A 16,911-nucleotide genomic window follows, 5' to 3' on the forward strand; every position below is an offset into this window, starting at 1 on the left:
TTTCTTGGGGTTTTACATCTGAAAATTCAGCTTATGTTCTTTCATTGGCACATGTTTAAACAAGGGTCAACCCTTGGCAGTTAGCATTGTATTCATTTTTAATTTCAAGGACCAGTCTCCATGTTACTGAAATCTTGTAGTTGGTGTTACTGTGTGGTATGTTTCTTCCTCCTTATCATAGCTGCCAAGTTATCCCTTTTTTAAAGGGATTTTCCCTTATGCTGAATAGGCTTCCTCGCGAGAAAAGGGAAAACTTGGCAGCTATGCTCCTTATAGTAGGTGAACTATCAGTACTTTGAATTCTCGGGTTTGCCAGATCTTGATTAATTTATTTTTGACTTAGCATTGATAGAAGATGGAATAAAGTGTTCTTCTGTTCATTGTCTTGGTATGAAAAGTAAAAGTCAGAGGAAAAGTGATATCAAATGTCCCCCCCCCCCCACTTTTGTCTTTAGAACCTGAGCTAGAAGTAAAACCACCAGTATTGGACAAAAATATCAGCAAAGCTATTTGTAAGTAAATGTGTTTCATACTTTTAAATGGAAGATTCCTGAAACCATTATTCATATGCCACACACAGGAGAAGTTGGGGATCTGTCGTTTTCTTTTAAAATTATCAGTCTGCATAATTCAAACACATTTCTTCCCCTTCTGCTGTTAGATAAGGGAAATTGGTCAGATTTTTTAAGAGGCAGACAGTATAAATCCCCAGCAGCTTGTACTTTCGCATTTTTGTATTTCATGCTTCTTTTATTGATTATCATGTTGTGAACTGGGTACTCCACCAAGCCGATCTGTAAGAGATTAGTTTTGCTATCAGTCTTTTTAGGTAATGTATTTTTGAATTTGCATGTTACAGGGCTGCATATTTGGGTATATGAATTGAATTCCTGTGAACAGTAAATAGAGAGAAGGCAACTTACTAGTGAAGATATTATATTACAAAAACTCCATTGGCCTTTTGGTGGAAGCAATTTCATAATTTTTTCATGTCGAGTTATTAGCATTATTAGCTAATGAGTTCTTTGTAGTGGAGGGCATCTCTCTGTCCTTGGTACTCATCAGAGTCTTCTCTTTTTGTACTTCAATGAAGACTTTAATGTAGAGGTTTTGTATCTAAAGGCTATGATATCTAGTTTTTCTAGGCATCTCTTAGTGACTGTTTTCAATATTTTATATTTAGACTTCTAAAACTAATCTTGGAAGTCACATTTTTCCTTCACCATAAACTTAAATTATATAAAAAGGTAAAGGGACCCTTAAATTATAAACTTAAATTATATACTACAGTATAATAGGAAAATAAAAATAAACATGTTACTTATTCATTTGTATGTGAACTTAGCTGAAACTGGCAAATGTTCTATCCATTTTGTTGCAGTAATGCTTTGCTCTTCCATTTCAGTTGATCCTGTAAATGCAGCTCCCACCACTTCTACGCGTGTGTTTTATATCAGTGTAGGAGTTTGCTGTGCAGTCATATTCCTGGTAGCAATAATCCTAGCTGTTTTGCATCTTCACAGTATGAAGAGAATAGAATTGGAAGACAGGTAAAGAAAAAACATGGACTTCCATTTTCTTTCCATTTTCATGTTTGAGACATTATATGGACTTCTTGATGCACTAAAGGTAGCTCCTAGACCTGAGAACTTAATGTCAGCGCAGTATATAACTTGTTTTTCAGTGTTCCCAGATAATGCAATACAAGACTTACTAAGTTATCAGGCTGCTAGCCATGTTGGCTTAATACTACCTCACGTTTCAAAGGCAGTGTGTCTCTCAATACCAGTTTCAGGGGAACACAAGTGGGAGAGTACTATTGCATTCATGTTCTCCTGTTTGTGGACTTCACTTAAGCCATCTGGCTGGCCTCTGTGAGAACAGGCTGCTAGCTACATGGGTGTTGAGCCTAATCTAGTGGGGCTGCTCTAAGGCACTGGCATATTCTGTGAAATAGATTAAGATTAATCATAATAGGTTCCAAATGTCCCAAACTAACTCCCCCGCCCCCCGCCTTCACTGTCTCTGTGTGCTGATAGTTCTTGGGATTCTCCCACCCCTAGATCCTCTCCATTTAAATAATATTCTTAAACTTCATTTCCCTGCTTACAATTTGCACATCCCTAACAGTTGCACTGAAAGTGAAGATACTTGGAGCAACTAGGGATGATTGAGGGGGGGGGGAATCCTCTAACATCACTGAATAATACTTGAAAATATGTTTTAAAATGTGTGGCTGTTACTCATTTTTAAAAACAGATGCATTTCTTCATTGTGGTCATAGTCAATTTACAAAGACAGGTGCAAATACTCAATAGAGGCCCCCCCCCCAAAGTGCTATATATGCACAGTCCAACCCCTTTTATCTGTTGGGGACATAAACAAGAACATTCTGACTTCTGTTGTACATATTACCAGCTAAACTCTGGAAAAATGCTTGGCCCACTATAGTTTCCCTTACATCTCCTCTAATTTATTTGAAACCTATAACACATCAGAACTCAAATCTACAAACTTAAAAGTTTGGACTTTCCCCACTACGCTACAGTTTTTGTCTTCCTTTTCGGCAAGATTTGCAATAGTTAAAGGTGGAATCGCTTAAATTGCAGTTGATTTGATTGAAAACGTTATTAATCAAAATGCTATTTGATTGCTTTTTCATGTTCTGATATTCATTTAAAGTACTGTATTAAAAGCTTTTGACATTTTTGCTATATTCAAGTTGAGTTTTGGAGAGGTCTGGTTTTGTTAATCTTTTTTTAGCTGCACAGCTGAAGTAGTATCTTAGCTTCAGTAAAAGTTACCAGTAAATGGTTGAAAATTAGAAAATGATTGTGTTTTCTTTTCCAAAACAGCATTAGTGACAGCAGTAGTTCTCAAGGCTTATCTCAGCCCTCAACGCAAACAACACAGTACCTGAGAGCTGACACACCAAACAATGCAACACCAATTACTAGTAAGTGTTAATCTAATTACAGATACCCACACGCCTCAACTTTGTATGTTTAAGTGTTAGTCATAGTGATTGATCTAAGAGATCATACTGATGTTGACTAGCAGGAAAATGTGTGAAAAGTCTAGAGTTGGAATCCTAGTGGCCTTTGTTTCCCTGGGCTGCAAGATCACAAGAAAGAAGATTCCACCTAAACATTAGAAAGAACTTCCTGACAGTAAGAGCTGTTCGGCAGTGGAATTTGCTACCAAGGAGTGTGGTGGAGTCTCCTTCTTTGGAGGTCTTTAAGCAGAGGCTTGACAGCCATCTGTCAAGAATGCTTTGATGGTGTTTCCTGCTCGACAGGGGGTTGGACTGGATGGCCCTTGTGGTCTCTTCCAACTCTATGATTCTATGATCACAATACTGCACATTATATGAGAAACATGGGATTCTCAACCCATAGAGAACCCTGACTTCTTCAAAGACTCCTCCCTGATTTTCCTATATAAATGTTCAATCCCCCTGAAGGAGCTAACACAGAGATGACATGCTTTCACCAAGTGCATGTAGCTCTGCCTGGAGTGTCTGTTTCATTGCTAGATCTCAGCCTGCACTTATTTTCAGACTGCTGGCAAAACAGTTAATGTGTAAGGGTAGGATGATGGCCTTCAAATCATTTTTTTCTGTGTATTCTTCTGTGCTGCCTCAGATTATTGACATGTCCATGCCCTTTGTGAGACTGCAGCAGACACTGTTGCCATTGCCATGTGTTCAGACTTTCCTCTGTATATCTATGGATTAGAATGCATAATTGTTAATTTTCACCATACTTTTAATTTGGTTGAATCAATTGACTTGGATCCTAAAATACGTTAACTTCAGTAAGCTCACGAAGGACAATTTGTTGCCCCCATCTGTATTCCTGCAAAAAGACTGGGGGATCCCCCTGAATGATGTAGGTTCAGGCATAGGGTGAAAAGAAATGTTTCCTGTCCCATTACACTCTGGGTGCCCATCCCACAATTTCAAGAGGTTCCCAGAATGTAGCACAATACTACAAATGGTCCCAAAGTGGGTTGAATGATAGCACCCATCATCACTGCTTGTGTAAGTAATAGGGAGCTTTCTTATCAGTGGATTTGGCTGTGTTCTAACTTCATTGTTAGAGGCAGTATGCAATACCAATTGCAGGGAATCACAGATGAGAAGATTACTTTTTCACTTGTGTTCTGTTTGTGGGTTTCCAGATGGTGTTGGGCTATAGCCTCTGTCATCCCCAGTGTGACCAAATATTCTGTGCTACTGTTTTTAGGGCAACAGTTCCTTAGACTGCACTGCTGTTAGTAATTTCTCTTTGACACTTCCCTATTATGGGGCAGCAAGGTAACCCTTAAGATGTGCTAGATCAGAAACTGTTTGAAAGGACAATGCCCTAATAATTTCATACAATTAGGATAACGTTTGATTCTACAAAACCTCAAGGAGGTTTCGAGAAACAGTAATATCTATGAGTATCTAGATCGTCTGAGCCCATTTGACTAGAATGGAATACCAGCAAGAAAAGGTTCTTGGAAATAAAGGATCAGTCTCTGCAACTGCAGCTATTTGAGACATTGGGAAGAATAGGGACAGGAGAGTTTATTTCGTTTATGAAATCTTTCCTCCTGCTGAAGAGACCTCTCAGCTTGCCGCTATGAATGTTCCAGATTGACCAGCTCCACAAAGCTTCACCCAGTCTACATAAACAAAAGTCCTTGTGAAAGGCATTGGAATATTTTTACTAGAAACCAAAATAATTTTGAGATGCTTTATCAATTTTGAAAAAATTATAAACACAGGATTCACTTTGCATATAAGCAATGTCTCCTAATGCCCAGAAGAGGGCAATGTGTTTGCTTTCTATGTTTGTTTCAATCTTGTTATGTGTATGATACTCAGTAATTAACCAGAAGATAATTATTCTGCATTGCATCCTGTGGCAAAACATTAAATACTTAAAAGGTACTATCCAGGGCCATAGGTTTCTTTTCCTGCATGTTTTATTTGCAGCATACTTTCCTCTCTAGATAATGATGAATACTCCTATTTACATTTGGTATTTATATTGGTATTGTTTGGATCTGCTGGCTCCTCAGGTTATCCTACTTTACGAATAGAGAAGAATGACCTTAAAAGTGTAACGTTGATGGAGGCAAAGGCTAAAGTAAAGGACATAGCAATCTCCAGAGAGAGGATAACATTAAAAGATGTTCTTCAAGAAGGTACGAGTAAACAGTTCCTCATATGTGTCAATATGCAATCAATCAGATGATATGCTTTTCATTTTTCTTGGCCTTTTCTGTGGATTGTTGATACCTCAAATGACTGGTGGTAGTTATAAGTAGGGTGGATTGTTTAAATAGGTAACAAAAAATTGGGCATGTTTCTAACAATGATGTCTAACAATGGTTCGGCCATTATATCTGATCTAGACTAATTTGTCTGATAAGTGTGCAATTCCATTTTTAAGAGGTTAGATGTGTAGGGTTATGTTTTGTGCATAATGATTTTATCCATATTGTTTTTGAAAAGCATACCATTTTCATTGCTGCTTAACTATCCTGGGTATAGGGAATATTATGGGGAAATTGAATTGGGCAACTATATCTCAAAACATTTCTGACGATACATCTTATTGCTCTGAAATCTTGGTAAGGTGCTTAATGAAACTAAACGGGGGGGGGGAACAGGGCCTTGTTTTATTTTTGCCTAATCCTTCTGGTCAGTCTTGTAAACTAGCATATTTTTTAAGGTTTGATCAGTTTCTCTACTAATCTATGAGCAAAATTTTTACAGGTAAGCTTACTAATCCACAATGTTAGCAAAAGAGGGTTTCACGAAGATGTTAAAACTTCTGTTGCTTATGTTGGCAATCTCCCTTTGAACTCCTCTAAATTAGATTGGCAAATAATGGTTCAAGTGCCAGCTACAAAAAGGTTGATGAAATGCTGAACAAAGAGGCCATGGATGGATGTGAAGTTTCACAAGAGGAGAGTCCACTGCTAACCTTGATTTCCCTTCACTGTTGATTTATTGAATGTGTGTACAAATTTCTGTTGACCTCATTTTCTTCGTTCATTGCTCTCATCCTCAGGCACATTTGGTCGAATTTTCCATGGAATGCTAATAGAAGAAAAAGACCCTACTAAAGAAAAGCAGATGTTTGTTAAAACAGTAAAAGGTAGGCTTTCAGCATGACTTTTGTTCAGCTTTAGGCAGGTTATAGGATAGTCATTGCTTCTGCAAAATAGTTCTTTCTTAGATGTATTGAAAAATGAATGTCCGGGCAAAGCCTCTTCCACAATCGAAGAATTCCAACAAGTCGCATTCTAGTAATTTTTCTGTCTCTGGCTTCAGTCTATTGAATTTGGTATGTATATTTCAGGTATGCATTTTGAACCAAACATGGAGACCCCCTAAGAAGTAACGAGGGGCTGGTTTGGTGAGCTAGTACATACTTGGAAGACGGTTGGCTTCCATTGAGCCTTGGGGAAATATATGGTTGGGGGAGACTACTCCATAGTGAAGTAGGTTAGCTCTGCAGCTTGGGAGATAAAAGAGGACACGGGAAAGAAAAAAGGCCTGAATGGTAAGTAAAGAGGGACCGTAGCACTAGCTAATTTTTGTCTAGTGTAGAATATGAAGTTCATAGCTCCGAGGAGAGAGGAAATTACAGGTCCCAGCATTTAAAAATGAGTGAACTATTTTCAGTGTTCAGCTGATTGCCAGAATTCACTGGTCCTTTTTCACATGAAGCTTTCATCTCATGGCCCCTCATCTCAGTCCCCTCAGAAGTTTTGTGGAAGGACAAGGAAGGCAAGCCACTGTCTCAAGTTTATTATAAAGATTTAGTAACCACAGACAGTGGCAGAACACAGGTTCCCAAGTCCAGATTCTGGCATCTCTTTAAAAGATTTGGCGTATCAAGGCTGAGGGAAAGACCTTGGAGAGGTACTACTGGCCATAACAAAGAGTTTGTGAGCTAGGTGGATTGTTGTTCTAACCCGGTATAAGGCAGCTTCATATGTTCCTCTCTGTGATCTCTCCCCACAATCTCTTAAAAGGGACTGTTACAGCCTTTTCCTTTTTACCCACAACACTGCAACATTTTGTCGATTTCATCTTAAGCTATGTGACTCATGCTTAAGTCCTATTGAAAGTGGTGGGACCTAGTTCACAAAGTCTAACTTAAAATCCCATTGATTTCAGTAGGATTTTTAATGCAATTAACTTGGTCTGGATCCTGTTCATCAAGAATGTTTAATATTTTAGTATGTGATTTTGCTATTTGAGGATTTTGAATTTTATGTGTGTCTGTCTTAGCTTTGCTTTTTTCCCTTTGCTTCCCCCCCCCTTTTTTTCCTAATGCAAATTTGCTCTAACAAGCTTTTGGCTTTTTAGATCAGGCCTCAGAAGTTCAAGTGACAATGATGTTAACAGAAAGCTGTAAACTCAGAGGTCTTCATCACAGGTCAGCACTCTTTAAAATGAAAGCAAAGTTGTTTTCATTTGTGTTTGGGAATTTGATGGTTTATCACCTAAGGTTTAGTTTCACAACAGTCTATTGAGAACAGTTATTAATTATTACTTCTGCAAAAACACTTCAGTTTTAGTCTTCATGTGAGCCATCTTCAGTCAGGCAAAGTGCAAACTTGAAGGTGACTGGAATTGAAGAGTACTTTGCATATGCTTAATTCAAGAATTCTCAAATAATGAATTTGGCCTATAATGCAATTGCAAAAAGCTATTTGGCTATGATTGTGAGCAGTATTTGTACTTAAAAAAGGGGTATACATTTTCCTAAATTATAAATCAAGGAAATGGGATACATGGTGGTAATTGTGCAGTACAGTGGACCCTCCGGACACAAACTTAATTCGTTCTGGGGGTTTGTATGTACCCTGAAGAGTCTGCATCGAGAGGCGCCGCTTCTGTGCATATGCACGGCATGATAAGAGCGCTTCTGCGCATGCGCACAGGGTGAAACCCGGAAGTACACACTTCCAGGTTTGCTGTGTTCGTAACATAACCCGAGGGTCCACTGTACAATTGTGGGACTGTTGGTTGAACAGCTAATGGAATCCCCACCACCACCAGAACCAACCAGAACTATATTTCTTTCAGAAATCTGCTCCCTATTACTCACGTTTGTATAGAGGAAGGAGAAAAACCAATGGTACTGTTGCCTTATATGAACTGGGGGAATCTCAAGCTGTTTTTGCGACAGTGCAAACTGGTAGAAGCTAACAATCCTCAGGTAAGAAGTGGCTAATCTAGAATATAAAATAGTCGGTCTCCAATTTAGATTTAATTAAAATTCAAACTGTCGAGATCATGGTGAATTTCCAAGGGATTCATAGGTATGAAAAACTCGTTCAGTAGAACAACCTTTGCCAACCTGGTGCCCTCCAGAAGTGTTTGACTGCAGTCCCCTCGACCCCAGCGCAAGGCTCATGGGAGTTGCAGTCCAAAACATCCAGAGGACACCAGGTCAGTGAACGCATCAGTAGAGCCAAAGGAAACAGACATGGTAACAATATTTTAAAACAACTTGCTGTAATGTTTCATTTTCTGCTTAAATACATGTTGCTTCTTAAATACAAACATAGGAAAGTAGTGTAACAACAAGGGGAAGGCTGAAACAGCAGGTGTAATCCTAATATTTCCAGTCCTGCTAGGGCAGCTTCTCAAAATTGTCTTAATCTCTTCTGCTTCCCAGATTAGGAAAGCCAACATTTGTGTTTTCAGGGGCCACATTGTTCTCCAGAGGGCCACCAGCATATGTTGTTGTACACACTAATTCCATCACAAGAGGCTTGTGACACAGTAGATGTCATCTAGCAGGAAGAGCTTCACAGTATGTGCTTGTTAACATACTCCTGCATCTCAGGATGCTGAATTATGTGCCCAGTGCATATAATCAGACTCCTGTGCCTTGTGAAAGCTAGAACTGAGCAGATCACAATGACTTGCACCTAACACACAAAGGGTTTTGTTCTCCTTTCACACGGAAGTGGTAGCAGGAAATGCAGCAGAAATTTTGTTAATTCTAGTTTTTGCCACTATGAAAGCAAATTAGATATGGCGTGCCTGACTTTTGGGACAAGCACCAGCAGTTTTCATTTTATTGGAAGGACAATAATAATAATAATTTAACCTCTTTGGATCTCAGTTTTTCAGGGGAAATTGACAATAAGAAAAGCTTGTACTTTGGACAGATAGCAAAAAATGACTAAGCTAGCATTTTTTATTCAAGCATATTTATTTTTTAAAAATTAGCTCCACCTTTTCATTTCAAGGTGGTTTATAATTATAACCTCTATTTCTATAGGCAATTTCACAACAAGATCTTGTACATATGGCTATTCAGATTGCCTGTGGAATGAGCTACTTGTCCCGAAGAGAGGTCATTCACAAAGACCTGGCTGCTAGAAATTGTGTGTAAGTACTGAAGTGTAAAGGGCTAAAGACACTCAGTTGGGGCAATGTAAAATGTTCCTCTAACTGGTATTCTGTCCATTCGCTGTACAAGTCACTCTTTCCCATTGCAAGCTGATAGCTGCACCTGTTTGGCACAGCTAGTGTTATGTTTTAAGGTGCCGGATAATAAAGAAATGCCTGCAGAGAGCACCAGAAAGTATGAGGTACCACAGCACTGAAATTGACTAGAAGAACCTAGTGGGTATCAGCCAGCATCTTCCATACCATATTTGTGGAAAATATGACTGTGTTGTTTTAGGTTGCTTATGCAAATGAATTGTTGTCTTTGTTTGCCATTATTCCATAAAAAGCCATTTCCAAATGTTTTCTCTCAATATAATGTGACAAGAAACAGAAACTATACTTGAAATATTGTAGATAAGGGGTGCTAGGGGCAGGGAAGAGGTTGTGGCCAACCATTCACTCACCTGGAGAACATAAAGAGGCTGATGTTGCACTGATGGCAAAGCCACCCCTCCAGTGGATGGCCCAGCCCTCACTGACAAGAACCCCATGGGGATTGGGAACCCCCCCCCCCCCGAGCTACTTGCAACTTACAAGCCCTCACTCTGCACCTGTCCTAGTCGGGCATCTTACTAGTTCAAAATATTTGCCAATATACCAACTTCACCCCCCTTGTCTTAATAGGGAAAGCTAAGTTTCACAGTTGCCTTTATGCAATACCATTTTTGTGCATCTCTCCATTATTTATTAAGAATTTGTAGTACAGTGGTGCCTTGACTTACAAATTTAATCCATTCCGAAGGCACCTTCATAAGTCGAAAAATTTGTAAGTCGAAAAACGCCATTGGAAACGCGATTTCCCATAGGAATGCATTGTAAACGGAAAAATTCGTAAGTCGAAGCAACCCTATCTAAAAATTTGTAACCGTGTTTTTTTCCGGATGTCGAGACATTTGTAAGCGTGTGGCCATTACCCCCATTTGTGAGTTGAAAAATTTGGTTGTCAAGTCGTTCGTAAGTCGAGGTACCACTGTAGTTAGTGGTTGGCAATAGGCTACATTCATGCACATGCTGTTATTCTATATTTTGACTGACAAATGGAGCAATGAAATAGGAAGGTATCACACTACCAATATGCAGTCCGTAAAAAACCACTTTAAAACACTTTAAAATGACATCAAGGTTCTTGATACATGTCTTACTACAAATTGTTTTTGCACTAGGCATAGTAGGCTAGAGTATGTCTAAAAATGCCTTGTCATTTCCTGAGTATCACTGTCCTAGGTAGTGCTGCAAACATGACATAATATGACTGTAAAGAGCTCAACTTGCCCATCTAAGTGGTTGTCTGTGTATATTTTAATATACAGCATTGATGATGCACTTCAGGTGAAGATTACAGACAATGCCCTGTCCAGAGATCTATTTCCCATGGATTATCATTGCCTCGGAGACAATGAAAACAGGCCAGTGCGGTGGATGGCTCTTGAAAGTTTGGTTAACAATGAGTTTTCCGGTGCTAGTGATGTGGTAAGTTAAGATACAGTAGCAAAACGAAAACATGGCAGGAATCAGCTGTTAAGTGCCATCAGGCTTCGGCTTCCTCCCTCCTCCCCCCCCCAACCCCCAAGATTGGCTCTGGTGGGGCAGTCAGGAGAATCCCAGAACAGCAAGTGAGGAGAGGAGATGTGGGAATTGTTCTGTCCTGCAAGTCAGAATGCTTGCCTTGATTGAACAATTGGATGATGTGGAATTCCTCCAGTAGATTTTTGAATTAAAACAGCAATTGGAGTTGTTAGGTAGGCAGTCCTTGGATAAACAGCAAACCCACACTGAATATTCTAGTATTCGTTTTAATAAGTTGAGATTGTAGAAAAAGAAATTTGAGGCTAATAGAACTGGGAGTGATATCCAGTAGGCCTACTCCAGGTATGACCACGGGAGTTTAGTGGCATGATAGTAGGAAACCACGTGTTGAATCCTTTAAAAATATGTGCAATTCATATTGAGACATCAAGCACACATGTTTTGTATTTTGGAGTCATACCTGAGTAAAAGCAGTGACACAGATACCTCTGGTAACTATTAGTGGGTTTAATAGGCTATTTTACACCACAGCAATTTACATTTGTTTGTTTTCAAGCTTTATTTGAAATGAAAGATGGACTGAGCCCCTTATTTGCAAGAAACTGATGCTCGTTTGAAAGAAATGTGAAACGTCCTTAAAACCTAACCAGTTATTATATGTGATACGCTTTTCAGTGGTCTTTTGGAGTAACCTTATGGGAATTGATGACTTTGGGACAAACCCCATATGTAGATATCGACCCCTTTGAGATGGCAGCCTATCTAAAAGATGGATACAGGATAGCTCAGCCAATCAACTGTCCTGATGAATTGTAAGTGACTGTTAGAGTTGCATAGTAATTCTTAAGATTGTGTATGTAGGTGGAAAATAATGTCTATGATTAGTCAATGCGAACTAATAAGAACTGCTGTGTTTGAAAGGATTATACATTCTACATTAATTGGACTTCATTTGGTATAGTAGGGTTCAGCACGGTGCGCATGTGCGTGGTAAGACATCAATTGGATGCTCATAAATGGGAAGTTGCCTGTATGTTGGCATTTTTATCCCTCTGTGTCTTGAAGAATGGGAAATATGGTGTGATTAGTGAAGTCCTCAAAAGCGATCAAAAGAATGACATTAGATACATGCAGTAAAGTGCAACTCATACTCTTGACTCAGTGAGGACCACATGGGGAACATCTGAATAGGTGGAGAATATTTCCTGTTTCTTATATGTGTGGTACAGATTACTGTGGCTGACGACGTAGTAGTCTGCAGTTCCTGTTCCACTTGTTCTGTTGCTATGGAATAAAGTTCTATCCCTCCATTCATTGCTGAAGTGCTTTGTCACTACTTCATGGTTCCTTCTTTTGGGGACATAAGCAGTTAATTTCAGTCTTAAATTGACCCATACTGATGATAGTGGTGTTTCAGGTTCTTTTTTTATCATACTCCTTGGAACTACTCTGTTAGGAGTTGGGGCTGCTTTTAAGAGGAAGGTTGTGAAGTTGCATGTAATTTTACATTAACAAAAATCATTCATGCATACATGCACATACGTAGCACTATATCTTCTGAGAAATCATTATAGTTTCTTATTTAGTAACCCTCAAAAACTACTAATCTGACCATTTGAGGCTTAAATTTTGAGCCTGTTCTGCGCTGAAGCAAAACTTCATCAATAGACTCCTATCCTGGTTCAGTTTCTGCCCACTGTCTTTCATTTTTAAGGCTGTGCTAAAGTTAGTTTGCTATGAGCATATATTATCTACCAAAACACATAAATTTAAAATGGATATTAAATATATCACAAAAACTGTAAATACTTTAAATATTTTGAAGTATATAAATTTGGAAAAGAAATCTGAAAAAAACAGGGAAGATAAGGTGTGTTCTTTAAAAGGTAACTTCAGCTACAGTGAGGGGGGAAAGTATTTGATCCCCTGCTAAATTTGCCCTGTGACGAAGAAATGACCAGTCCATAATTTTAATGGTAGGTTTATTGTAGCTGTGGGAGACAGAATAACAACAGGAAAACCCCAGAAACCCAGAAGACAAAAGTCACGAGATTGATGTGCATTCTAATGAGTGAAAGAAGTATTTGATCCCCTTTCAACCAGACAGATGTCAGGCTACCTGGTATCTTCACTGTATGTAATGAGCTGAGATTAGAAGCACCTGCTGTAAGGGAGAGGTTTTACCTGTAATCCCAGCTCGTTACAGTACCTGTACAAAAGACACCTGTCGACAGAAGCAATCAATCCAGCAGATTCCAAAGTAGCCACCAAGACCAAAGAGCTGTCCAAGGATGTCAGGGACAAGATTGTAGACCTGCACAAGGCTGGACTGGGCTGCAAGACTATTGCCAAGTAGCTTGGTGAGAAGGTGACAACAGTTGGTGCAATAATTTGCAAATGGAAGAAACACAAAATAACTGTCAACCTCCTTCGGCAGCAAGATCCCATAGTCACCATGAAAACAGTTGGTAATGCACTACGCCGTGAAGGACTGAGACCTTCCAGAGCCCGCAAGGTCCCCTTGCTCAAAACAGCACATGTACAGGCCCGTCTGCAGTTTGCCAATGGACATCTGAATGACCCAAAGGAGAACTGGGTGAAAGTGTTGTGGTCAGATGAGACCAAAATTGAACTCTTTGGCATCAACTCAACTTGCCGTGTTTGGAGGAGGAATGCTGCCTACGGCCCCAAGAACACCATCCCCACCGTCGGACATGGAGGGGGACTTGGAGCTGAAGGTTCGAGTAGCTACACATCAGCCTCGAAATCTTACTGACTTGTAGAGGAGTGGGACAAAATACCTCCTGATATGTGTGCAAACCTGGTGGCCACCTCCAAGAAACGTCTGACCTCTGTAATTGCCAACAAGGGTTTTGCCACCAGGTACTAAGTCATATTTTACAAAGGGATCAAATACTTATTTCACTCATTAGAATGCACATCAATCGCTGACTTTTGTCTTTGGGTTTCTGGGGTTTTCCCTGTTGTTAGTCTGTTTCTCACAGCTACAATAAGCCTACCATTAAAATTATGGACTGGTCATTTCTTCGTCTGAGGGCAAACGGGCAAACTTACTCCCCCCCCTCATTTTATGAGCTATTGATTTGGGGAGCATCTTCACTTGATGTCGCTTGCCATAGATTTCTAATTTTCACCCAGTTGAAAATGTGAAATACTTTCCTCATTGCTAAGGTCTCATATATTTACCACACATGAAAGTGTGTGGCAGGGGATGAAAATATCACCACACTCTTTTAATACTTAACTTACTGTGTGTTAATTTGTTGGAAGCCGCCCAGAGTGACTGCAGTAACCAAGTCAGATGGATGGCATATAAATAAGAAATGATTACTCTATTATTAAATCTGCGGCAGACGGTCTTACTTACCTTTGATTGCTTTTTCTTTATCATCCAGATTTGCTGTGATGGCTTGCTGCTGGGCACTGGACCCTGAGGAGAGACCTAAATTCCAGCAGCTGGTGCAGTGCCTCACCGAATTCCATGCAGCATTGGGAGCTTATGTCTGATGCCAGGCATATACACTCTGCTCTACTTGGAAAGGGACGCTGTGCCCATGGAACAGTGAAATGTGGCGTTTGCATCTATTTATATACACTATAACGTCTATCTAAAACACATTATTTGGAAGTAGGCCTCACTGATTTCAGTGGATTTTTCACATAATGTGAGTAGGATCAGGGAGCCTGTGTGTGAAACAGAGACACTAACTAGAAGATTTCCTTCTTCCAAAATCACTGTGCCTTAATAAAGCAGTCTGGTGTTTTTTGTAAGGTTAGATTTTATTCTCCATGTCACTTAAGTGGAAATAAGACATTTTAATTTCCCAACCTGAAACGTAAGTATAAGAGCCTGGAATGTGAATTGGACAAATTTTTGGCACTGTTAAAGAAGATGCAAGCTTAATTTCATAGGTGCTTGAACCGATGTATGTGGGCATTTGTGTAAAAATCTAAAGTGGCAAAAAGAATTCCTCCTTCCCCCACACCCCAAAAAAGACTTAAGTGTGCTGCAGCTTAAACTATTTAAAATGACTTGACTGGTTTTGGTGTTCAGGTTTGTAGTTGGAATAGCCTTTTTATTTTTAAGTATCAATTGCTTTTCTTTAAAGACGACAGCACAATATGGTTGGAACCACAAGTGGCCTTTTTATTATGTTTTAATCACATTCTTAAACAATGGTTTCTTTGGGGGGGGGGAGCTTACCTCCAAGATACATTATTCCCCTTTTAAAAGTGACAGACAGTTCTGCAAAGCTGTTTCCAGTTTACCTCAAGAGTAAAATGGAGCCTCACGTTACAAGGCTTAAACCGCTTAGAGGTTTGTTTTTTCTGCAATCAAGCGGTATATAAATTTTATGGAAAAAAATAAAAGTGCTAGAGGCCTTCAGAGAAGTGCCAAAGCAGCCCTCTATTAGGAGGATTTCACCTCGGACTGTAGAATGCAGATTTTCTTGTTAAAAAGGTACTGGCTTATGTGTTTAGGTTTTTTTATGACCTGAAAAGGAATTAAATATATAAATATATTTGTAAATCTGCATTTGAAGAGTAAAAATATCTGTATATTATGAGTTAATGAGAAACTTCATCCCTGATACTGTGGGGTTGTATCAAGCTTACCATGTGATTATGCATTAATCAGCACTTGATGCAAATTCTGGGGATGGCTGTAAAGCCACTTGGATCATCTCTTGAGCATAGAAGCCATCACAGATAATGAGTACAGTGGTACCTTGGTTTACAAACACAATTGGTTCCGGAAGTCTGTACTTAACCTGAAGCATACTTAACCTGAAGCGAACTTTTCCATTGAAAGTAATGGAAAGTGGATTAATCTGTTCCAGACGGGTCCGTGGAGTACTTAAACTGAAAATACTCAAACCGAGGTGTACTTAAACCGAGGTATGACTGTAATGTTATTTCTATGAACCTATACTGATTCATTATGCCTACAGAGTTAACGTATGCTGATTGCTGACTCAAGTATTTTGTCATATACTGCATATTCCGGCGTATAAGACGACTGGGCGTATAAGACGACCCCCAACTCTTCCAGTTAAAATATAGAGTTTGGGATATAGTCGCCGTATAAGAAATACGACCCAGCGTATAAGACTACCCACGACTTGAGAAGATTTTCCTGGGTTAAAAAGTAGTCTTATACGCAGGAATATGCAATATAAATAACCTCTGCCTTTTGTTTGAAAGGCTTGCAGTCACATGGCACAGATGGACAAACTTTAAAACTGTAGACTGTTATGGATAAATCATCGCTATTATGAAACAACTACCCAAATGAGGCTGGTCAAACTGTTCAGTCTGTGCTGTGCCACTGCACAGAAAAGCTTGCAGGACCAGCAGTATTGTCCTGCTGTTCCGCCCTCCCCTTATGCACGTTTACTTTTTCTCCAGTGTCTAATGGTCAGAGTGTTTACTTGGTGAATCATCTTCAGTTAACCTTTCTTTCAAATTTCCTATACAGTCGTACCTTGGTTTTTGAACAGCTTAGTTCTCACAAGTTTTGGCTCCCAAACGCTGCAAACCAGTTCCAGTTTGCGAACTATTTTTGGAAGCCGAACGTCCAACAGGGGTTCCACGGCTTCCAGTTGGCTGCAGGAGCTTCATGCTGCTAATCAGAAGCTGCGCTTTGGTTTCCGAACATTTTGGAAGTCGAACGGACCTCCGGAATGGATTCCATTCGACTTCTAAGGTACGACTGTATTAGTGGTGCCCATGCTAGAATGGCGCTGGAGAAACATCAAACTAAGTGGAAAACAAATGTGATAAATTTTGGCACAGCACTCTTTCCACACATACCTAGAGAAAGCAAACAAAAAAGGGGAGGGGCACCGCAGATTGACACCTCACAATATTGGGCGTTGGGGAAA

The 16,911-nt window shown here is 39.6% G+C and overlaps 1 protein-coding gene across 2 annotated transcripts in view; it reads left to right on the forward strand.

The window, feature by feature from the left end:
- The window catches only part of RYK (receptor like tyrosine kinase), a 30,575-nt gene extending 14,984 nt beyond the window's left edge, over positions 1-15,591 (forward strand). The window contains exons 5-15 of one of the 2 annotated variants that reach the window (XM_035133136.3): positions 456-512; positions 1,406-1,550; positions 2,856-2,956; positions 5,071-5,196; positions 6,069-6,155; positions 7,376-7,445; positions 8,099-8,231; positions 9,306-9,415; positions 10,789-10,948; positions 11,681-11,817; positions 14,422-15,591. In XM_035133136.3, coding sequence (XP_034989027.1) covers positions 456-512; positions 1,406-1,550; positions 2,856-2,956; positions 5,071-5,196; positions 6,069-6,155; positions 7,376-7,445; positions 8,099-8,231; positions 9,306-9,415; positions 10,789-10,948; positions 11,681-11,817; positions 14,422-14,533 — 1,238 coding nt within the window. In that variant the 3' untranslated portion in view covers positions 14,534-15,591. Of the gene's footprint in view, positions 1-455; positions 513-1,405; positions 1,551-2,855; positions 2,957-5,061; positions 5,197-6,068; positions 6,156-7,375; positions 7,446-8,098; positions 8,232-9,305; positions 9,416-10,788; positions 10,949-11,680; positions 11,818-14,421 lie in introns of both variants that reach the window. The other variant, XM_088670749.1, reaches the window with a different exon arrangement.
- The last annotated feature ends 1,320 nt before the right edge of the window (positions 15,592-16,911 follow it).

Source organism: Zootoca vivipara, chromosome 5, assembly GCF_965207765.1.
Source record: "Zootoca vivipara chromosome 5, rZooViv2.hap1.1, whole genome shotgun sequence".
NCBI lineage: Eukaryota > Metazoa > Chordata > Lepidosauria > Squamata > Lacertidae > Zootoca > Zootoca vivipara.